Genomic DNA, 24,332 nt, shown 5'->3' with positions numbered 1-24,332 from the left:
AGTTCGTTTTTTTTTTGGCGGCCAATATTACACATTAGTCGATCACAGTAGGGAGAACATCATGGGGTATTTTTCAGATGAGTCTATAGTCTCTTTCGATGATCACGTTGTCTCTTTTTCTCCCTCCCTCACTTTCTCAAGACAAATGGATCTTCTTCAATTCGTTTCCTTTTTCGCCGGTCAATATTACGCCTTATTCGATCATAGCATGGAAAATATCATGAGGTATTTTTCCAACGAATCTATAGTCTATTTCAATTATCATGTCATTTCTCTTTCTCCCTCACTCTCTCTCAAGAAAAATGGATCATCTTTTGTTTGTTTCTTTTTTCGATGGCCGATATTTCTATAGTCTCTTTCGGTGATGGCGTCTCTCTTTCTCCCTTGCTCTCTCTCACGACAAATGGATCGTCTTCAGTTTGTTTCCTTTTTCAGCGACCAATATTACACATTATTCGATCAGAGCAGGGAGAACATCATGGGGTATTTTTCGGAGAATTCTATAGTCTCTTTTGATGATCACGTTGTCTCTCTTTCTCCTTCACTCTCTCTCAAGACAAATGGATCCTATTCAGTTAGTTTCCTTTTTCGGTGGCTGATATTACGCCTTATTTGATCATAGCAGGGAGAACATCATGAAGTATTTTTCGGATTGGTCTATAGTCTCTTTCGATAATCACGTTGTCCTCAGGAGAGGGGATTGCCACTTTGTACAATGCAGTGGGTCCATGCATCCACACTATGTTTGCAATCACCATTACGGTCGTGGCCCCATCACCCTACATACTATGGTGACCTTCACCGGGCTGTATGATACTCTCCAGGAGTGGAGACGGTTTACGGAGGTATCATTATCTCAACAATCCATCATTACAAATGAATGATTTAATGACAAAGTTTCCCCTTAGAATTTCTGTCTGCAGCCGTTGCTGTAAGGCAGTGTACGCAATCTGGGATCCTTGTTCAGGTTCCGGGCGATACAACCACCACCACCAACGGCCCTGGCACCACCACAACAAGAAAGGGGTAGGGGAGGTAGCAGTGCTGGCTCCAATTCGGTTTGACAGGATGGACATCCGCTAGCAACAGCCTCGCTTTAGTTAGACTGCATGACATCATTTGTTTTATGGCATGGATGTGAATTTTAGATGAGAGATCTATAATATCATTTTGCTTGAAAAGTGGGCTTTTGGATCTGGCAGGTAGCTCGTAATCCTCTTTGTCTAGCTTACCGAAGTCCTCAATCACTGTAATATACATCACAAGATAGCTCCCACAAGCAAATCTCCGCCTAAAGTTTCTCTCGTTTGCTTAAACCACAGCGGAAACCGGAAACCACTGTCTTTCTCTCTCGCTCTCTCTGAAGACAAATGGATCCTCTTCAGTTTGTTCCCTTTTTCGGCGGCCGATCTTACGCCTTATTTTATCATAGCAGGAAGATCATCATGGAGTATTTTTTGGATCGGTCTATAGTCTCTTCGATAATCACGTTGTCCTCAGCAGAGGGGATTGCCACTTTGTACAATGCAGTGGGTCCATGCATCCACACCGTGTTTGTGTGGGCGAGTGATTCCGCAAATGGGTAGGATAAAATATGACCAGAACCAAGGTATACAGGAAATTCACCACCAAAGCCTATAGAAAATCACTAACCGAGGATACAAGACTTCGGGATAGAAGAAATTCACCGCCAAGGAAGAATCCAACTTCTAAGAATACATATGTCGGAATAGGAGTTATCCACTCTTCAAAGAAATTCGCTCACACAGAGGAAAATCTCATATATTCTTAATATTCAAATTGACTGACCTACATTTGAGAATTTGCCTCTTTATATAGAGGGATTACATAGGAAATAGACTAATCACTGAAGACACGGGAACCACCCAACATCAATGACTTGGGAAATAGAAAACAAAATACAGATCTAGGAACTAGAAAATGTATTAAAACACCTAGAGACCTAAACTTTGATTCTTGAACCCTACAACACATTTAAGACTCATAAAACTAAAAGTAACTACATTTGACCAAATGTAAAATGATTAAACTTAGACTCTAAATTCGTTCGTCATCCTTGGGAGCCAAATAGTCATCGTAGGAGATCACCAAACATCCATAGAAATCGATAAGAACACCCTTTCAGTCATAAGGTAATCGATAGGAAGTCTCGAAATTGACAATAAAATTGTATATCGGTATCTCGGTAACCTTGAATTCAACAACTTTTCCACTGAATTGGCAACTCTCTTGGATAATTGGCATCTTCAACTTGAATCGATCGATAAAGCCCGATGCTCCCGCATCAGTGTTGAATGATTTGATCCACATGTATGTGACGAGAGGTATGCAAGAAGACGAGATTGAAGACGTGAAGACCAAAGGTCGAAGATAGATGATTAAAGAAGAACTTGTCTATGTTAAATCGGCAGTCATACCACGTAGGGCTGCCAAAATTCACTGAATGAACTACACTGAATTTCATAAAAAAAAGTTTTAGGACTACATAGACAAAATTGAAAAAGTTTAGAACTGAATCGACATTTAGACAATAGGTTTAGAACTGATTGGATAATTTTTCCAATGCTTTGAAATGGCCACTCACGGAAGCATGGAGCCACAACTATAAACTTTAATTGAGCTTTCTATTACAAACACGCCACGTGGCCATCCAGATATACGATGTTATAGGTGCGCGCTTTAACTCCTCTCCTCCTCTCTACCTAACCACCTAGTCACCGCCGTAGCTGTGGCGGTCGGCCACCATCCCAGCCACTACAAAGACGCATCCCCGACATTTCCTCGTCCATAGTCACCATCCACCACTTCCAAGCCACCGCCGTCCTTCTCCCCTCTCTGTCAAATTGCCGGTGTCACCTCACGTCCTCCGTCGATGGAGGAGACCAGATCGCATCATCGTGGACTAAAGGCCCGACCAACCTTTAACGCAAACAAGAACAGAATAACATATCAGAGTGAGTTGGGAACAGGTTCCATGCAAAGGAGAGTTCACTGGATCTTCTTAAAGACGGCACGATTCTTTCATTTTAGTGAGTTTGAAGAGATCGAGAAAAGCCAGTTTGGCCTACGAGTGATGGATGAATGCTCTTCCTGCCAATTCTTGCCGGCATGCCTACCTAATAAAAAGTTGATGAACGTTTTGGTCACCCATGCGCATAGCATGTCTTTGTCCCCTTTTCCTCGTACACCAAGATCTTACTAATATGGCAACATTTTCGAAAGGGAAGTTATTGCATAATTCATGGCATAAGTCAATATCTTTTCATTCTCTAATTATTTGAGACCCATCGTGAGATTCACATAATTAATAATACAAATAAACTTGATCTACGTGTCTTTTAAATCATAAAATCTTTTTTTTTTTAACATTTCAAAACGTTAGTTAGCTTTTATGTCATAGAAATCCGCAACTGATATCACTAAGACCATTGGAACATGGAATCGTCATGACGAAATGATATGACAAATACTTGCCTGGACTTTAGTCCACGTGAAAGGAGTCTATTGTGGCCGTTAATCATGAGAGATCCACACATGAGAGCCACACGATCAACTGGCCATTTGTTAGAGAGAGAGAGAGAGAGAGAGAGAGAGAGAGAGAGAGAGGTCTATAAAATATGAGCCCTTGCCATCACTGAGTCCAGGCATGCAACTTCACACACGCAACGAAATGGAACTTGAGGACTTGATGATCGCAGCAGCCACCGCATTAGGTTTCATCTCACTCTGCAAGAATCTGCTCGCCTTTGCCCGATGGCTGCATCTCATGTTCGTGAGGAAGCCGAAGAACTTGCGCAACTACGGCTCGTGGGCCGTCATCACCGGCCCCACTGACGGTATCGGGAACGCCCTGGCCTTCGAGCTGGCCTCCAAGGGCCTCAACCTCGTGCTCGTCGGTCGAAACCCCAACAAACTCGAAGCCACCTCGAGCGAGCTGAGGCAGAGATACGGCACAACCATCGAGGTCCATCATATAGGAAGTCTTTCATGCTTCAGTTGAATATTCTGGTGGACGATACATCTTATACATGACAAACTTTGTCCAGGCCAAGACCGTGATCGCCGACTTTGCAAAGCTGAGCGGAGAAGAGATAGCAGCAGCGATGACGGGAGCGACGGAAGGGCTCGACATCGGGTTGCTCGTTAACAACGCGGGGATGGCTTATCCGTACCCGAGGTACTTTCACGAGGTGGATCGAGAGTTGATGGACAGCATGCTGAGAGTGAACTTGAAAGCAGTGGTGTGGGTCACAAAGGGAGTGATCGACGGAATGTTGAAGAAGAAGAGAGGAGCGATCTTGAATATAGGATCTGGTTCGAGTGTGTATGTTTCTTCGTATCCTCTTCAGACCATGTATGCATCAACCAAAGCGTAAGTTTCATTAATTTTTTGTTAGTATATGAGTACTGCAGAAATTATGTATAACTTTTTTATTAGTTGACTAGACATAAAATTTCCATGTGTATACTATTTATCAATCAAATCCTATTCCATTTTAATCTCAAATTTTTTATGAAAACATTTTATGGAAAATCCATACATATATTTGAAATACACCACGACCAAATATACGTGAACAAAACCATTATTGATGATAATGAAGATAATTGACAAGTAATCAATTAAATTTCTTACGTTCTAAATTTGAATTTAAATGTATCCAATAAATTGATTTCCTTTTACGCTAAATAAATTATTTACAAACTAACGGATCAAAATTCTTACATATTATTCTATTTTTTCATGAATTTTTATTTTTTTCTCATTATTTCTCTTCGCATGTGCTCTTTACATATGCTGCGTAAGAATTGTATTTTGTTTGTTAATCGCAGTTTTATGGCAATGTTCTCGAAGAGCATTAGTCTTGAGTACAAGGAGCGGGGGATCGATATTCAATGTCAGGTAAATGTTAACTATAAATTCTTATGCATAACATATATAGATCATGTCAAAAATTTCAATAAAAGAATGTAAGTCAAACGATTGCTTTAGTCCATTTATTTATCAAATTTTTGGTATGATACTTTCTGCCAATTAATTGGACAAATTAGTCCAAGACTTGATATGTAAGTCGAAAAGTCACTTGTTTGCTTCCCCAATATATCAGCGATTTCAAAAAAAAGAAAAAGAAAAAGCTTAGGTGTATCGCCGATATTAGGCTTTTGCACTCACACTTGACAAGGCTGTGATAACGGGCATCTAGTGGGAAGTTAGTGTGTCAACACCCTTAGCTTAACATATTAGCAACGGGTAGACCTGTTAAATGGTTATTAAAACCCATATATGACCCATTTAAAAATAAATAGGTCAATACAACTTTAAAGAGCCTATCTTAAATGAGTCTTAAAGTTTTAAGCTTATCATAAATGGGCCTTAATGAGTTAAGTGTGGAACTCATTTCTAACCCACTCATTAAGCTTACCCATTTTTATAAAAATCAAAATTTTCTTTTCTTTTCTTTCTTTTTCTTTTTTTTTCTTTTATTTTTTTTCTCTTTCTCTTTTCGGCTGGTGGCCGGCCACGGCGACGGCTGGCCACCGGCCACGGCGACGGCTGGCCACCGGCCACAAGGGAGGAACGACCTTGCCATAGGTCGGCGAGGCCTCGGGCTCGCCGGAATCTGGCGAGCTCGACCTCGCCAATCTGGTGAGACTCGAGGTCGCCGGCCTCGGGCGAGCTCGAGGTCGCCAATCTGGCGAGGCTGAGGCCTTGTCGGTAGGGGTGAGCAACTTGGACCGCCCAAACCGGGACAGGACCGGACCGACGGGTTTGGTCCTGTTTTCGAGACTATCGGTCCGGTTCCCGATTCCTAAAAGCGGAACCGGTTTTCGGGCGGTCCGGTTCCCGGTTCCAAGGGGGAACCGGACTGGACCGGACTGACTATTTAATATATATATTTGTTATTTTTTTCTTTAAAAAAATTAATAAAATGTGAACTAAACTTTAAGTGAACTTCATTATCATAAATTCATTGATAAAAATTAGTAAAATGTGAATTAAACCCTTAGTGAACTTCATTGACATAAATTCATTAACAAAAATTAGTAAAATGTGAACCAAACCTTAAGTGTTTAACCAAAAAAAAAAAAACTAAACTCTAAGTGACCAGTTCCATTAGACCGGACCGGAACCGGACCAGACCGGCGGTCCAGTCCGGTTCCCGGTCATAGAACCAATCGGTCCGATCCGCAATGCCCAAAATTGGGAACCGGTTCTCTCGGTCCGGTTCCCGGTTCTACCTTAGAACCGGACCGGATCGGGAACCGATCACCCCTACTTGTCGGCCTCAGGCGAGGTCGAGCTCGCTTGAGGCTGGCGAGCTCGAGTCTCGCCACAGGCCAGCGAGGCCGAGCTCGCCCGATTTCGGCAATACTCAAGCTCGCCTGAGGCTAGCTCGGCTCAGCTCACCAGAATCGGGCAAGCTTGAGGCTCGCCTAAGGCCGGCAAGGCCTCAGCCTCGTCAGATCAGCGAGCTCGAGCTTCCCCGACCTCCGGCGAGCTCATCTTGCTCGTGGCCAGTGGCCAGACGCCGGCCGTCGTCCTAGCCGGCCACTAGCCAAAAATAAAGGAAAAATTAAAATTAAAAATAATTAAAATTTGGATTTTAAAAAAATAAAAAAATATTAAATTTAATAAAATAAAAAATAATTAAAAACTGTATTGTATGAAAATGTTTTAGTATTATGATTTTAAAAAAAAGTCATAAGAAATAAGTTTTATTATATTGAGTTAAATATAGAAGTGTTTTAGCAATATGGGTATGGATCGGGTATGGGTTGAGATATTTACATTACAAATAAATGGGCCATAAACGGGTTAATGGGTCAATTTGGGTCGGACCATTTATGACCCGACCCACCCGTTTAATAGATTTAGCAACGGGTGAGATAGGTCCCGGCCCGTTCAAATATCTTTTATGCTTGAGTCATCCATTCGAGTTTACTTGGCTTGCGTCTTAGCCAATCTAATAGGACAGTGAAGTATTTCATGAACAACGTAACTAGCGAGCTTCCTCATCTTCCCAAAAAAGACAAGTACGGACCACCCAAGTTTTCATGGACAACCACAATCAAGGGTGTCTTTGTTTCAGAAAAAAATTTATGATATAGGAACATACCACCCAAGTTTTCATGGGCATTCCTTTGAGTGCCCAACCCTAATCATCCCCATATTACCTCCTCTCTCTCTCTCTCTCTCTCTCTCTCTCTCTCTCTCTCTCTCTCTCATGCGTGTGTGTATTCAGTTGCAACTGCTACTGTGCTGCTGTGATCACCTTCGTTTTTTTTTCGCACATCAACCGTCATCTTCGTCATCACCCTCTTCGTCAAGTTATCAACCTCCACGAGCCCCATGTTGATTCCCCGGTTTGAAGGATGAAAAACTTGGTTTCTCCATGTCATCCCAAGCATCGATTCGAACGATGAAACTTCGTCGAAATTAACACTATTGCAACCCCCCCCATGCTTCTCTCATTGGGGAAGGCTATGTGTAGCTACTGTGCCTGCAAGTTAAATTAATGCTACTTCATGCTGGGCTAAAGCTATGCATTAGATCATACATTTATAAAGTACAGGCCAAAAGAATCACTTTACCCGTTGAATTAAGTTTACATACGAGTTGTGTACGGTGCAAAAGAAGTTAAAACTGACGTATTCTTGTATTGTCCTACTAGGTTCCCCTTTTCATAGCTACAAAGATGACCATGTTGAGGAGGCGTCCGATGCTCGTACCGTCTGCTGAAATGTTTAGCGGACCGAGCGTGCGGTGCATCGGTTACGAGCACCAGTGCAACCCCTATTGGTCACATGCAGTGCAAGGGTTCGTGATACATGCCCTAGACACGATCTTCATTAGGTACGGTCAAAGCTACCTGAAATGGATGAGAAAGGAGGGGCTTGAACACGATCGCCTTCTTTAGGTTGAATATGGCCATGCACCACAAGAATTCTCGGGCGGCACCACCTTTGATGTTGTGCGGCTAATGTGCATGGTCTAGTTATGAGAGTTTGGGGTGGTGAGAAAGGGGGACCACCCTCTGAGCCTAAGTATTCCTCAATGAACGATATTGTATAAGTACCTTGAGGTAAAGGTGAAAAGAAGTCTATTTAGGGAGTGCAATATTTATCTTCTGATCATGGTTGAACTTTTTAAATTAAAATTATCTAACCCGTTGTAAGTTTTCAATTATAAAAAAGAAAACATGAAAAGAATTATAATCCATATTGCACGTTGATTTTTTCTTCGTTTTATCTTAAATCATAATGGATTACTACTAAAGTTATACGAGTTATAAGTCTATTGTCATTTTCTGGGAAAATTGGCCAAAAAGTCTTAAAACCTATTGTACGGTAGCCAATTTAGTCCTCAACGTTTCGATTGTGCCAATTTTGGCCTAAACTTTTTGACAACTTGCCAATTTAGTCCTAAAAGTTTCAATTATGTCAATTTAACTCTAAAAATTTGTAATGATTTACTAAGTTAGTCTTAAAATTTTCATTGATGTGGCGTCTATCTAGCGCCAGCCGTCCTACATGACAGGCCAACGCTGACATAGACAATTTTTGCAATTTTTTTTAAATTTTTTGAATTTTTTTCCTTTTCTTTTATTTTCATTTTTACTTTTGTTTTATTTTTCCCTATGCTGGGCCTCATTGGCCTCGGGCGAGGGATGCTCGGGCCTGGGCATGGGAGGGCGAGAGTTGTCTTTACCGGATCTGGTGAGGACCATTGTTGCTTGGGACCTCGCCTGAACCTCATTGAGGGCGGCCCTTGCCAGGCCAAGCGAGGGCTACCCTCACCCAATCTAGCGCTCGATTTGGCAAGGGCGTCCCTCGCCTGAGGTCGCCAGCCACCAACAAGGCCCGGCAATGGCCGGCAAAGGGAAAAAGGGAAAAATAAATTAAAATATATAATTAAATAAATTGCAAAAGTTGTCCATACCTGCGCTGTCCATGCCACATTGAACGGCTAACATTGACTAGACCGCCACGTCAGCGATTTTCAGCCAAAATTGGCAAATCGTCAAAATGAAATTGACAAATTATCAAAATATTTAGAATTAAATTGGCACAATTGAAAGGTTTAGGACTAAATTAGTAAGTTGTCAAAAGATTTATGACTAAATTAGTACAACAAAAAAGTTTAAGACTGAGTTGACTGTCGTAAAATTAATTTAAAACATTTCGAATAAATTTTTCTCATTTTCCTATTGATTCGAAGTCCGGAGGGTTTCAAACACCTGCTTGAATTAATCATTGAAGAGGGTTTTTAAAATGTCTTTTCCTTTTGATAAAAGATATTTCTTCAATGAGTTGCTTCTCATTTTTGGATGACATCGATAATGGCAAGTAGAAGCCTTGGTACTTTGGGGTTGACGATCTGACAACCTAACCGCTGGTCTTCGTATCCGCCATGACATCCATACGCCTTTTGACACACATCTTATATAAGTTGTCGTCATTCGAGCCCCACCCTATGCAGTAAACCTTTGCTCTTTCACTTGTCAGTCTTCCCAGAAAGAGCCCATATGACACAATACCCTCGCAATTTTTCTCCGTTTGAATTGAGATGCCGTAGATCTTAGCCGTTCCATAGATTTCAACCTGAACGAATTCGTTAGACATGATGCTCGTAAAAGACCACCAATTTTCCCACCAAAAAACAAAAAAAGACCACCAATTCTGCTATGCAACGTACATAAAGCCAAACGCCATTTCTATTTAACTGACATGCATTGTCATTTTAATTATCTTATTATTTTATTTACTTTTTGTCTCTTTTATATTGTGACGTTGGATTTTGAGGGGACGATTATCCAAAAAGTTGTATGACGATCAAGTCAATCGTAAACCTTTCAATTGTGCCAATTTAGTTCTAAATTTTTTGACGATTTGCAAATTTAGTCCAAAATCTTTCTTTTTGTCAATTTAGTCCTAAAATTTTTAAAGATTTGCCAATTGAGTCATAAACCTATTATTTGGATATTTGACCAGAATGACTAAATTGACAAATCATCAAAAGGTTTAGGATTAAATTGGCAAAATTAAAAGGTTTAGGACTAATTGGTAAATCGTCAAAAGGTTTAAGACTAAATTAACACAATTTATGAGTTTATGATTGAATTGACCTCCGCATAATAATTTCAGGACTGTTTGGACAATTTTCTTAATTTTGAGTTTATCTCATGGGTTCCGAGCGTGTTGTGCTTTTTTACGAGTTGTACTCGTATTGAAGGGTCAATGAAAACTTTTAATTTTGAAAATTACTTGGAAAAGCCGTTGAAAATTTTGGTGATGTCGCAATTATCATATTTTTGGCATAAATGATTTCTGACATGTTACATAATTAATCGACTAAAGAGAATACATGAAATAAATTCATAATTTGAGTAACTTTTTGTGAACATAACACGGCATGTGTTTTATACGTGTATAATTTGGTTTACTCCAAAAGTACAAATGCTTTTTTGTAATAGCAAAACGTGCGAAAGAGGAAAATTTTTTTAAACTTAAGTACGTATGTGTACTTTATGTAAAAATACGAATATTTTACTAACAAAGAGCATTGCATGTATGCAAGAAATTGACATTTAAAAAATTAAGTAAAACCACTCTATTGTTAATATTTCAATAATAAATATTTGGAAAGAGAGTAGTATCACATAGAGATTGCATAAGTATATTCGCAAAGATAAAAATGTTTCAAGACTGAAATTTTTTCACGAAAATTTGTGTAGGATAGAAAAGATTCGAATTTTAGGATTAAAACATGTGAGAGACAAAATAGCATTATTAATTTACTCATTTAACCATGGATATAATATCTATATGATAAGTAAGTAAGGGTATATGAGGAAAAAATTGATCGAAATTCCTTAGAAGTAGAGGTCCTCTTTGTTTTATTTAATCATATGGATAAAAATACATCTTGATTTATAAAGCAAAGACTAATATTTAACTGTTCTTTAAGAGATTTCTCACTCATTTAACAATCTTTTTAAGTATTACAATAGCTTTAGATTTTTGATAAAACACAAGATTATCCCTGTTTTCCCTAATAATAGAATTCTTTCCTTAAATCTGTTCTAAGACCCAATAGATGCAACCTTTCAATCAAACTTAATGTTACTAAAATTGGAATTGATCTAATAGTAAACACAGTGTTCACAATTTTTTTTTCCCAAAGCACAAAACCGAGTTATTTCTTAAGTTGGAAACAGTTACTCATTTAATTATCTAACATTCCAATTAGATGCATTATGCTCATTGTAAGATTTTTTTTTTTTTAACTTTTTGGATATTGATAGGGTGTCCGGGACTCTTTGAGCACCCCCATCGAGTGTGGCAATCCCGAAGTAATTACTGGAGACACACAAATCTATGCTCCTGAGTATAACCCCAAGAGAATACACAAATGCGGAGATTAGATTTCCCAATTCTAGCACTTGCCTTTGTTTATAAAAGCTTTCCGGCTATTAGTGCTAATTTGACAACAAATCATGCAATTTGCTTATTTGTTCCCAATCTACTGTCTGCACGTTACTTTTATAGTTCGAATCTTACAAAGCTATTGAAACTTGAAGGAATATTAAAATCCATTTTCTTTTGATTTGAAGTCAAATTCGATACTTTTGGACTTTAATAATTGAAACCATTGAGTTTCTATCGATCATAGCTGTCACAACCTTCCCGAAGGTGAACCACCCAAGGGAAAGCTAATAGATTACCAAGCACAAAGACTTAACACGGACTCTCCTAAGTCCATACAAACGGCAACTTTTGGGTTTTGATTTAATTAACTTAACATGCAAATCAGTTTATTCAGGAGTCGCCACTAATCAGTTATTGAAAGGTCGATTAAACACCTAAGTACAGTGTAAAAGAATACTTTATTCTTGTGAACCAAAGATATCATGGATATGGAAACTTGGTTGCTAAATAAATTTAACGCACTTTCGGTACCTTTTCATTTATTTTCAAAAATATTTCGCAAGCAGTCTTTTGTCAATTTTAATCCTAAGCCACCAACCTAGAAGGATAATCATGTGGACGCACAATAAATAATGTAACACTCAAGAAATCAAAGCAATAAATAAATTGTTAAGAATAGGGAAAGACTATAAATGCCCCAAGCAAGCAAAAGCCTTATTAATTCCAATAACTGTTCTGCAAGATGTCAATTAAAAATGCATGCATGGACGAATAGCATTCAGAAATTATGTTTGGGTTTTTCTTGTTTATAAAAACTAAACTATATGCAATTTTTATCTAAGTTCAAGATGCATGAATTATTAAACTAATGACATATGACATGACCTAATTTTAATGACGAGCAAAAATTACGAATTAATCTAACATGACATGCAATCTAATTTGTATTAGCCTAAACATGCAATAACCAAATGACACGAAAATATGACATGAAAATAATGACATGGTGAGTGATGACATGTCATTGATAACATAGTGATGACATTGAATTTATGCAACTAATCCGATATGATATATGCATATTATTTTTCATTATTTGCTTTTAAAGTTAAAATATGAAACTACCTAAATGTGTAATAACCTAATTCAAACAAGAAAATATTTATATTAAACCCTATTCTAAATTTGGAATGTCCTAAATTAATACATTGCTACTAAACATACAATTCTAAACGGGAAGCTAATCTATCCTTACATGCAAAGAAGTTTTTTTTTTTTTTGTATTTTTCATAATAGGAAAGTTTCTTAAAATAAACATGCAATTTAATAAACCCATTTAATCAATATATTTACCACAACCCAAACACAAGAAATCAATATAATAAAAAATCCAATCTAACGTCTTGCAACTCAAATTCTTGATTATTAATATATTTAATCAATATATTTTCAACGAAGGAACTTTCTTAACCGGTAAATGCCTAAAACTCGAACAATAAATCACTTAGGATCAAATAATCCGAATGAGGCAACACAATATTTGAATTGAATTCGGTTTAATTTAAAAAAAAAGGCACAAAAAACATCAAACTATACCAATGGTGATTATTTTTTTTTGTGATATCAAAACCCTCGAACTATGTTGACACATTTATCTTAAACTTTTTATTGTGATATAAAAAAAACCAAACTCGTACCTATGTGACACATTTATCCTTCAATTTTTGTTTCACTTAAGCCACGTTGGCGCCATGTCAATAATGTTTGCTTTTTAGCGTTCATGTAGACAAATTTTTAATATTCTCCTTAACATATGGTAAATGTGTAGACTTTGGTGTCACAAAAAAAATTCTAGGGTAAATATGTCACAGTGAGCATAATTTAGGATTTTTAGTGGCATTTGCCCTTTATTTTATTACCTAATGCCCACAAACTGGCGACGAGGAAGTGCGGTAGTGACCGACAAGGATGATTCTGGCAAGTGTAACCGTGATGCAAGTGGTTGAGGGAGCGACAAAGAAGCAATGACGTTAATGAACCTTGAGCAAGAGCGTGACTAGACCAGCAGGAATTTCAACAACAACGGTGGATTTTAGACCGCCGGGCAACACTAGGAAGTCACTGAACTGCTGTGGTGGATTACAACGCCAGCCGCACAGGCCGTGTCATTTAGTAACTGTTTGAAAAGCAAAGCCAGCCACATCGGTCCCTTGCTATGACAACGCCAGTCGTATCGGCCGCGTTCGTCTAGTTACTATTTTAGTAAGCAAAGCTCGTGGTATAGGCCACTTGCTGTTTTACCGCTACTCATATCGGAGAACTGACACGACAGTAAGACTTGCCGCCCTCAGACAAGCCAGATCCTAAAATCTAAGTCTAGGCGTCTTTTGAATTTTTATTTTTGTCCAAACTCAAGCTAATTTAGTTATCTTGAATTTATTAGCTTGAGTTTGAGGGAGGATGCTAAAGAAAATTAGGATATTTTCCTATATTATAGATAATTAGAATATTTCTGTTTGTTTTTTGAATATTTCAAAATTATGCGATATCTCCTTCGATTGTGCATATATTGATTGATATGTGTTACCTTTAATAGTCTCTCAAAAAGCCTATAAATAAGCTGATATATTCCTCATTATAATATATTGAATATACATAAATTCCTCAATTCCATCTTTTCGATTTTTAGTTTGCAAGAGGAAGACAAAACCGTGCGGGTCAATACCCGGAGGAGAAAACCTTGGTTTTGCCCAGCGGAAAAGGAGAGTCTCTCTTGAGAGTGTGTCATAACGGGGGTCCTCTCTTTTACTTTTTCTCTGAAGCATGTGAAGACACTCTTTGTTTCTTCTTTTTGTGGCCGTCCCCCTTGTGAAAGGCGTGGATTCTCTCGTTTTTGTATCGTGGCCCTCCTCTCTCTCCATCTCACCAACCTTTTTTGTATTGTCTTGATGAGGTTTTAGGGCTTTTCAAGATATCAATTAGTTTATCACTTTCCTATTCTAAACCAAAAAATATATCCTCACTTCTTATTTTAATTCCATTAAAACATTGAAAAATAATATCTTTCATTCCGCCCCAAATTCGATCAAATAAAGTACTCGCTTAGCACGCTGCATACATAATATATGCAAAATTTCGGCCATATTAAATATTCAATGGGCTTGACCAAATTTTCATAATATTGGGCTTAGTCTAATTAAGCTCAGAACCAATTCTTTAAGTCCATCCGCCACCGGTCCAATGCACATTATGAATTTAACAAATATGCATATGCAATTATTGATTTTTTTTTGTTAGGGATCGGGGTTTCTTTCTATGCATGGAATAACTAAACAGGTAATTAAAATTTAGCTGTCGACAACAGCTTAATCATAATATGCGTAACTAGAAGCCAAACTAGTCTTATGTAATGGAGAGCTCATTGGATCCTCCTAAGATGCCACAGCTTTTGTTTTAGAGTTTGAAGAGATGGAGAGAAGCCAGCCTGGCTGAGAGGTCCATGCATGAACCACACATGTCTATGCCCCCTCGTACAACGAGTTCGGCAATCGACAGGACAGGTGCCTGCTTTAGTCAATGGATAACAGTCTCCTATCCTTTGCCAATATTGGCAACTGTTGCCAAACATTAGCTAGGTTTTCTCACCATTGCAGCCCCCGGGTTAAAGGATTAATAACTTCACCCGAAACTAGGTCAATAAGAAGGCAATGGTCATTACCATGTTCACCAGAATTAGAACGGGAAATTGCTCCGATCCAACAAGATTACTCAAACGTTGTAAGAGGCCAAAGAGCCTAAAGGAGGTGGGGGGCGGCGGATGTGTGGCCATAAGTCGTGTAAGATTTTGTAAAATTACTATCAAATGTTCTAAAAGTTAAAGCTGTTAGATGAAAGTGTGTTTTTTAAATATTCGATCACTCTCCCGCATGCTTAGTTTTGTTTTTTCTCCTAGTACTAAGCATGAATATATTTAATTAGAGAGGTAAATAGGGGCCTAGAAAGATTCGAACTCAAGACCACCTGTTTTGAGGGGGAATGATAGAATATTTTAGTATTAAATCACGTTTTCATCTAACAGCTTAAACTTTTACGAGAGATGATAATGGTTTCACAAAATCTCATAAGTTGATGGCTGCGGAAACAGAGTGGGTGGAGAGAGAAAGAAGAGAGACAAAGGACAAGGGATGGGATAGATCAGTGTAAAAAAATAATTTATACACTCACTGTTAATTTACATGTGGAAGATTCGGGTACAAATCTATTTTCGAACATGCGGCGAGGAGATAGAGTATTTAAGACAAGTAGTTGAGAACATGAGGTGAGAGAGACGTCTATAACTATTAGCACTTGCCATCACAAAGTCCTGGGGCAACTGCACAGCACTTGCAGACTTCCTGATCGCAACAGCCATAAAAAAGTCCTAGCTGTCCTACATGGTACGGTTGGCAATAATGTTGATAATTTTGTAATTTTTTTATTTTAGTTTCTTTTTTTTTTATCCCTCTGTTGGGCCTCGTCAATGGTCGGCAACCTCCACCAGCCTCAAGCCAAGGCCGCCCTAGCTAGCCTCGAGAGAGGGACTCTCGGACCTAGGTTGGCGAGGGTCACCCTCCCCTGGGTAGGCGAGGGCGAGGGCAATCCTAGCCAAAGGTCGGTGAGGGTTGCCCTTGCCGATCCAACGAGGGCAGCCCAACACTGGCCAGCGGAGGGAGAAAGGGAAAAAGACAAGAAAATAAATCATAAAATTTAAACAAAATTGCAAAAATTGTTCGCATCAGCATCGGTCATGCAATATAGAATGACTTGCGCTGACTAGGCCTCCACGTCAGTGATTTCCGCCAAAATTGGTCAAAAGGATTAAATTGACAAATTATCAAAAGATTTAAGACTAAATTGGTACAATTTCAAAGTTTATGATTAAATTGGCAAGTATCAAAATGTTTAGGACTAACTTAGTAAGTTGTCAAAAGATTTAGCACAATCAAAAAGAAAACAAAGAAAAGAATAAATAAATCAAAAAAAAATATTTAAAAATTTTCACGTCAACGTCCGAACGAACGATCAGCATTCATGTCAATGCTGGCCAGCCAAAATTAGCCGGATGGAATGAAGTGATACAAATGCAAAATATTTAGAACTGAATTGATCAAAAAGAAATATTTATAACTGAATTGGCACAATTACAATAGGTTTAAAATTTTTTTAATAATTTTTCCTCCTAACATGGTTAGTAACCATGTCCACCAGACTTAAAACGGGATTGCTCCGATCCAACGAGATTACTCAAACGCTTTAAGAGGTCCAAAAAGAAGAGAGAGAAAGGGGAGGGGATGGGTATAGATCATTGCAAGAAAATAATTTACACACTTACTATTAATTTTACACGTGGAAGATTTGATTACATAAGTGTCTTCGGACGCGCGGTGAGAAGAGAGAGAGTTATTAAGACACGTAGTTGTGGAGAAGAGTGAGTGAGAAACACATCTATAAAAGTAGATGTTAGCACTTGCCATCACGAAGTCCCTGTGCAGCTACACACCATACCAAGCAATGGTACTTGCGGACTTCTTGATCGCGACGGCCACCATACTAGGCTTCATCTCACTCGTCAAGAACCTGCTCGCCTTCGGCCGATGGTTGCACGCCGCGTTCCTGAGGAAGCCGAAGGACTTGCGCGACTACGGCTCATGGGCCGTCGTCACCGGTGCCACCGACGGCATCGGGAAAGCCCTGGTCTTCAAGCTCGCCTCCAAGGGCCTCAACCTCGTACTCGTTGGTCGGAACCCCGGCAAACTCGAAGCCACCTCGAGTGAGCTGAGGGAGAGATACGGCACAACCATCGAGGTCCATCGTATAGGAAGTATTTCAAGCTTCAGTTGCATGCTCTGATGGACGATATAGCTTATGCATGACATGCTTTGTCCAGGTCAAGACCGTGATCGCCGACTTTGCGAAGCTGAGCGGAGATGAGATAGCGGGGACGATGACGGGAGCGACGGAAGGGCTCGACGTCGGGTTGCTCGTTAACAACGCGGGGATGGCTTATCCGTACGCGAGGTACTTTCACGAGGTGGATCGAGAGTTGATGGAGAGCATGCTGAGAGTGAACTTGAACGCAGCGGTGTGGGTGACGAAGGGAGTGATCGATGGAATGTTGAAGAAGAAGAGAGGAGCGATCTTGAATATAGGATCTGGTTCGAGTGTGTATGTTTCTTCGTATCCACTTCAGACCTTGTATGCATCAACCAAAGCGTAAGTTTCATCTGTTTTAGGTTAGTGTACAAATATTGCAGAAATTACGTAAAACCTTTTCTTAGTTGACTCGACATCAAATTTCATGTGTATACTATTTATCGATGAAATTCAATAGCCGCTTTCATTTCAAATTTTTATAAAAGTTTTCGTGAAAAACTCATTTATATATTTGAAATACATTACGACTGCAAGCAATACGTGGACAAAATCGTAAAATTTCATAATCAAGATAATTGATAAGCAATCAAATGAATATCTTACAGTCTAAATTTAAATTCAAAATAAATATAAAGAATTAAATTAATTAATTTCCTCTTTCGCTAACCAAATTATTTACAAAATAGCGGATCAAAATTTTCTTATTTTATTTTATTTTTTGTTAATTTTATTTTTTTCTTATTATTTCTCTTTACGAGTAACGTGTGTGCTCTTTATATATGCTGAGTAAGAATTGTATTTCATTTGTTGATCGCAGTTTTATGGCAACGTTCTCGAGGAGCATCGCTCTTGAGTACAAGGAGCGTGGGGTTGATATTCAATGTCAGGTAATTGTGTGTTATCTATTATTTTATATAGAGGTAATAATACGAAAAATCTCAAATCGATACACCTATGACAAATCACATTCTGTTAGTTTTCATTAAAATTTACTGTCAAATTGTTAAATTAAATGATACGTGGCAGTTGACGGGTGTATCAGTTTGGGGTTTTACCCTCCGTTTGTCACAAGTGTATCAGTTTGTGGTTTTTCGTTGTATTAATCTAATTTAACGGAAATTAACGAAGGGTAAATTTATCACAAATGTATCATTTTTGGGTTTTTTGTTGTAAAAAATTTAGTTTGGGGTAAATTTATCGTTACTAGTTTAGGATTTTTTGTGATCAAAAAATAAATTTTGAGTAAATTTGTCATAAATATACCAGTTTAGGATTTTTCATAGTGTTAACCCTTTTATATTTTAGTTCATGTTGAACCTTCCAGTACATGAATGTAAACAAAATGACCAACCTTGCTATAGTCCACTTATCTATCAAATTGAAGTTCATGAACTTATGCCAATCGGCCGTGGTCCAAGACTTGATTTACGAGTCAAAAGGCCAATTTATATTCTCTGGTATAGTCGCACTCTCATGAAATCGTGGTTAGTCTGTGAAGAAGGGGCCTAGGGTTAGGTGCATAACTGATATTGGGCTTTCCAAGTCGCATTTGGTGAGGGTGCGATAACGCGCTTGCTCGATGAATAGTTGGTGCTTCCTAGGTACCTTAAATCGAACTCTTTAGCAACTAAAGAGGTTATTCCAAATCCCGTCCAATTCCTTTTTAGCTAAAAAAAAGAGTAACAATTTTCTGTTTGAATCATTCATCAAAATTAATTTGGCTTGCGTTTTATCCGGTCTAATAGGATATTGAGGCATTTCATGAGCCTTATATTCACTACCTAACTAGCGAGCTTCCTCTTCTTTTGAGAAAAGACAATTAAAGACCGTAAGATTTTACATGGATCCCATCAAAATTCATGTACTTGACCAATGACCAGCCACAATCGAATAGTTCTCGAAAGCTATTTTCTGGGCATTTTTAATAATATCAAGCAAATCATGTTATCTAGGTGATAAGGCTTGAAGAAGGGTCAGGATAGCTCAGCTGGTACAATCCAACACAAGATTAAAAATCCTCATGTCACCCGTTCATATCTGATTCTTGGCATATTAAGAATTAGTATGCACCCGAATTAATTGATATCTGCAGCCTAATTGATGTGAATGACATTACGTATTCATTAAAGTTGCCCAACCTAGTCGTCCCATATTTCCTCCTCTCTCTCTCTCTCTCTCTCTCTCTCTCTCTCTCTCTCTCTTTCGTGTTCGTGTTCGTTTTTTTTTTTTTGATCAGAAGAACCATATTCATACAATTCTCACGACTTAGCTTGCGAGTACAACGGCAAAGCATCGACACAAAGTAAACTCCAAAGATCGGGAGGAGGGTAGAGTTTCCAATTCTGTGGCAGAACATTTTTCTTTGAGCCTTCGCTATCCAGTCTGCCACTCTATTGGACTCTCTATTACAAAATGCCAACTTAATATCAGTAAAATTTTCCAACAGATCTTTGGCTTTCAAAATAAGCACATGTGTATCCCTCTCTCGTGTTCGTTCACTTGCAACTTCTAATGTGCTACGGTCATCACCTTCGTCGTACATCAATCTGTCTTTTCGGCATCAAGTCTTCAACCTACACCGGCCACATGTTGAGTCCGCGGTTGGTAACTTTCGGAAGCAAATGTTTTTTTATTAATCAATTTTTCTTTTTCCCTTTTCTGTCTCCTCAGTCTTCCACCGCCCAAGGTTCTTCCATCCCTCGTTTGTTCTTTTCGTAATTCTCATCCTAATAAATTCACAGTAGCGATGATAGCAACAGCAGCAATCATTCCCATGCGCAACTTAGCCTAGCTAATTACACCAACATTTTGTTCGACAGTAACATATAGAATATATCTAAGTCGAATTAGATAGAAAGACATGGTTTCTGCATGTTATATCCCAAGCATTCATTTGAAAGGGTGAAACTTAGAGGAAATTAACATTATTAAACCCCCGTGATTCTCTCATTAGGGGGCGGGCTACCTTACATAGCTATGTATAGCGAAGGTGCTTGCAAGTTACATTAATGCTACGAAGCAGCATTAGATTATCTGTGTATAAAGTCTGGGTAAGAATAATTCTTACTCACGTGTCAAAAGATTCACTTTACACGTTGAATTAAGTTTACATACAAGTCATATGCAATGCAAAGAAGCTAAAAACCGATGTATTCTTGAATTCTCCTTATAGGTTCCCCTATTCATTGCTACAAAGATGACCATGTTGAGGAGGCGCCCGATGCTCGTACCGTCTTCCGAGATGTTCAGCGGAGCAAGCGTGCAGATGGATTGGTTACGAGCGCCATGTAACCCCTATTGGTCACACGCAAATTTTTTTTTAGTAAGGGTTTGTGTTGCATGCCCTAGACGCGATCACCATTTGGTACTTCAAACACTACATGAAATGGATGAGAAAGGAGGGGCTTGAGCAAGATCGCCATCTTTAGGTCAAATATGGCGGTGCACCGCAAGAATTCTCGAACGGTACCGCATTTGATGTTGTGTGCCTAGTGTGCATGCTTTAGTTATAAGAGTTCATGGTGATAGATATAATGTAAAATTTTTATTGTGACTCTTTTGGAGTTGACATGTTAGGTTATAAAAACTCTTGGTTTTGTGTGCTCGATTGGATTTCCATCGATAAGTCCACTTACATTTTTGTCCTCCCTTATTTGCATTTCACTTATAAGAAAACCAGACTCCAAAAAAATGAAAAAAAAAATATGTGTATCTAAAAGTTGGTATAAACATTTATTTTCAAGGTCTCAAGCATTCAACATTAAGAAAAAAAGTCAAAATGCGTGTGTAACGCAAAATTTTAAGAAAGTGTAAAGCACCAAGAAAAGAATATCACTCAAAACATACATTCACATTCAAACAGACAATGTAAGGAGAACTCATGGGGCTTCCTAGTTTAATATAAGTGGAAAAATACAAAAAACGGTACATTACATTTTACACTTCTTACATTTACCTCATCCATATCTAAGTATTAAAAGTCAGAAATTAGAAGAAAGCTTCAGCAGACTTCATCGCGGTGCTTCATCGTCTCGCGGCTCAACGATGAGAGGCAACAGCAGCACCGGTGAGGTTTGCGGCCAAGGGGGGCCGCTCAGTCAGCTCTCGGCAGAGGGTGGCTCAGCCATAGGGTGTCCTGGCCAAGGAACTGCCTCTCTCTCTTTTCTCGTCTTCTCTCTCTATGAGTTTTTTAATGTGTTCTTTCTAAAGTTGCCGACCTTTAAAATTGAAGACCTAAACATGTTTCTATTGTGGTAACCTAGGTCTAATCTCAATTTTACGAGCTTAATTTCAGCCTTTGTTAAATAATGGACTCTAATAACCTAAGGCCTTTCACTGATTAAAGCTCTTATGGGCTAAATTCACTAAATTAGACACCCCCCCCCCCCCCCTCTCTCTAGTGAATTTTGGCCAGTCCTAGTGTGCATGGGCTTGGCTGAATTTTACTCACTTATGGGCTCGGTCTAGATATTTCAATTAAGCTCAAAACCTTAATCCACCTCCGGTCCAATTTTAATGCTATTTTATGAACTTATTTATTAATAAAATATGCTCCTAAGATCTACATGCAACTTAATGAAAAGTATTTTTGCTAAGGGTCGGGGTCAATCCTAATTTTCTACGCAATAAATTCCTAAATAATTAGTCAAAATTTAGGTCTCAACAATTTCCTAATCTTGAATATATATATATATATATGCTTTTGATTTTAATTAGGAAATTCCATATTAAAAGAAAGCCCTGATCATTGTCTATATAAGCACACTTTTCTCACAATTAGAAGGAGTTGACACAACAGGGAGGAGACTACAATACACGGTTAGAAAAGAGAAAGAACAGCTCTCCCTTTGGCCTGCGGCTGTTCTTCACAAAATTGGCCTTGCCGTCGCAACTTGCCGCTGCTCAACCTCACGCTGCCACCACCATGCCGGAGCTGTATCATCTTAGACGCTGCTACCCGACACTTGGCCATGTCTCCAGCCCGCTGCAACAACCTCGGCGTCATCCCTACAATCCCAGAGTTGCAAATAAAACCGCCAATAGTTAGCCCGGCATGCAAATCCATCAAGCCTTGCAACGACGTCGGACCCTTCACCGTCGCTTCCTGCCACGCCAAATCAGCCTTCACGAGCACCTGCTTCCGTGCTATTTCCAACTCCGGCGAGTTTTCTCGCAGGTTCTCGACGAGTTGTTGTCGCCCAATCCTCACCTAAACACGACTTTTTTTTCAATCATTTAAGTGCCAAATAAATTTTCAATCAATCATTTGAGTATCATAATTTTTTAAAAACGTTTAACACAAGTGTTATGCCACATCGGATTTCCGGCACTTGGGTGAACGTTTTTAAAAAATTTTGACACTTAAGTGATTGATTGAAAGTTATAGCACTTGAGTGAATGTTTTTTTTAGAAATTATAACACTCTAATTGTCGAAAAAAAAGTTATGTCACTCAAGTGAACGCTGTACGAAAGTTATGATACTCATGATATCCTTATCCCATTGCATGTTATTTAGTGATCATGTTTAGAAATCATGCCCGGGTCATGCATTGCATCATTAGGTCATCATTCCTTAATAACTGTCACTTAAGTCGTGTATAGGTGTCCTAGAACTTAGTATTTATTTCTATAAGAAAAGAAAATACAAATCTCTCACGTAGTTTATATAACAGGATTAGTCCATAATTGATCGTATTTCATATAATTAGAGTTGCATATAGGTTGCATTTATTTAATTAACATAGCATACATGTTATTTAGATTTCTAGTTCATCAATGCATGTTTATTTATAACTCATATAGTCATAACATTTGAATTAAATCATATTCATGTTAAACAAGGAAAAAATCAAAGAGAATTAATTAGCCTTGCATACTTGCATTTAGAAATCACGTCTAGGTCATGCGTACATTGTTTGGCCTTTAATTAGCATTTTGCAAAATACTTGAACGTATTGGACATAATGGAGCCTTTAGCTTGCTTAGTGCATCAAGGTTCTTCAAATCCTTTCACAATTAGTCTACTACTTTGATTATTGAGCGTTATATTCTTATTTGTGCACCCGTATGATCACTTAGCGCTCGTTGTGACTAACATTAAAATCGACCAAGACTGCTTGTAAAACATTTTCAAAATAAAGAGAAAATGTACCAAAATGGCGTTTGATATATCTAGCATAATTAAGCCCCCAAATCCATGAAATCTCTCATTCGCGGGACATTTTAATTCAGCTTCTAATCGACCCGTAATAGATTGGTAAAGACTCTTAGATGAATTAACTTGCATGTTTAATTGATTAAATTAAACCCCAAAGTTGCGATTAGTATAAGCTTTCGCACTAAGTGTCTACTTGGTGTTCCATTAGTTTTCTCTCGATTGTTCACCTCTGGAAAGGTCGCAACAAACGTAAGGGTGGCTTATCCCTACCCAAAATACTTGCACAAGGTGTATCGAGAGTTGATGGGGAGCATGTTGAGAGTGAACGTGAATGCAGGGTTGTGGTTGATGAAGGGAGTGATCGATGGAATGTTGAAGAAGAAGAGAGGAGCAATCATGGATATTGGGTCCGATTCCACCGTGTATATCTCTTCGTATCCTCTCCGGACCCTGTATGCATCGACCAAACCGTACGTTTTGATTGTCACCAGTTTTGTGTTTTCCTTTTTTGGTAATTTGTTCACATATATTGCAAAAGTCTTCTCTTTCTTGCTATTTTCTTTTTGGATCGCAGCTATATCAAGATTGATATACAAATTTGGTCTGCTGAACAGTGTGATAGACTATAAGTAGTCATAAGAAGTTAATAGATAGTTTAATCACAATCACAAAGTACCTAGGCTTACTTGTCATGCTTCATTCGAGCCAGACTATGATTAACATTGAAAAAATTAAAAATTTAAGAGGTACATTGCACATTGAGTCAAAGTTCAGGCACCGTACATGTCATTTTCCACCCCCGCAGGGCGA

At 38.6% G+C, this 24,332-nt stretch overlaps 2 protein-coding genes across 2 annotated transcripts; both read left to right on the top strand.

Annotated features, from left to right (window-relative positions):
- Nucleotides 1–3,643: 3,643 nt before the first annotated feature.
- Nucleotides 3,644–8,140, top strand: LOC115664139 (very-long-chain 3-oxoacyl-CoA reductase 1-like). Its single transcript, XM_056318212.1, has 4 exons — nucleotides 3,644–3,985; nucleotides 4,068–4,393; nucleotides 4,855–4,924; nucleotides 7,695–8,140. The coding sequence occupies exons 1-4, from the start codon at nucleotides 3,668–3,670 to the stop codon at nucleotides 7,938–7,940; spliced, it is 960 nt and encodes a 319-aa protein (XP_056174187.1). The 5' UTR covers nucleotides 3,644–3,667; the 3' UTR covers nucleotides 7,941–8,140.
- An 8,815-nt stretch (nucleotides 8,141–16,955) lies between these two features.
- Nucleotides 16,956–24,151, top strand: LOC115665841 (very-long-chain 3-oxoacyl-CoA reductase 1-like). Its single transcript, XM_056309107.1, has 6 exons — nucleotides 16,956–17,295; nucleotides 17,378–17,703; nucleotides 18,182–18,251; nucleotides 20,537–20,651; nucleotides 23,731–23,992; nucleotides 24,097–24,151. The coding sequence occupies exons 1-6, from the start codon at nucleotides 17,002–17,004 to the stop codon at nucleotides 24,149–24,151; spliced, it is 1,122 nt and encodes a 373-aa protein (XP_056165082.1). The 5' UTR covers nucleotides 16,956–17,001.
- Nucleotides 24,152–24,332: the final 181 nt, after the last annotated feature.

Source organism: Syzygium oleosum, unplaced genomic scaffold (genome assembly GCF_021117445.2).
Source record: "Syzygium oleosum isolate NSW1041296 unplaced genomic scaffold, Sole_v2.1 Sole_v2.01, whole genome shotgun sequence".
NCBI classification, from domain to species: domain Eukaryota; kingdom Viridiplantae; phylum Streptophyta; class Magnoliopsida; order Myrtales; family Myrtaceae; genus Syzygium; species Syzygium oleosum.
The sequence above is the reverse complement of the archived record's forward strand: the minus strand, read 5'-3'. Positions and strand labels throughout refer to the sequence as shown.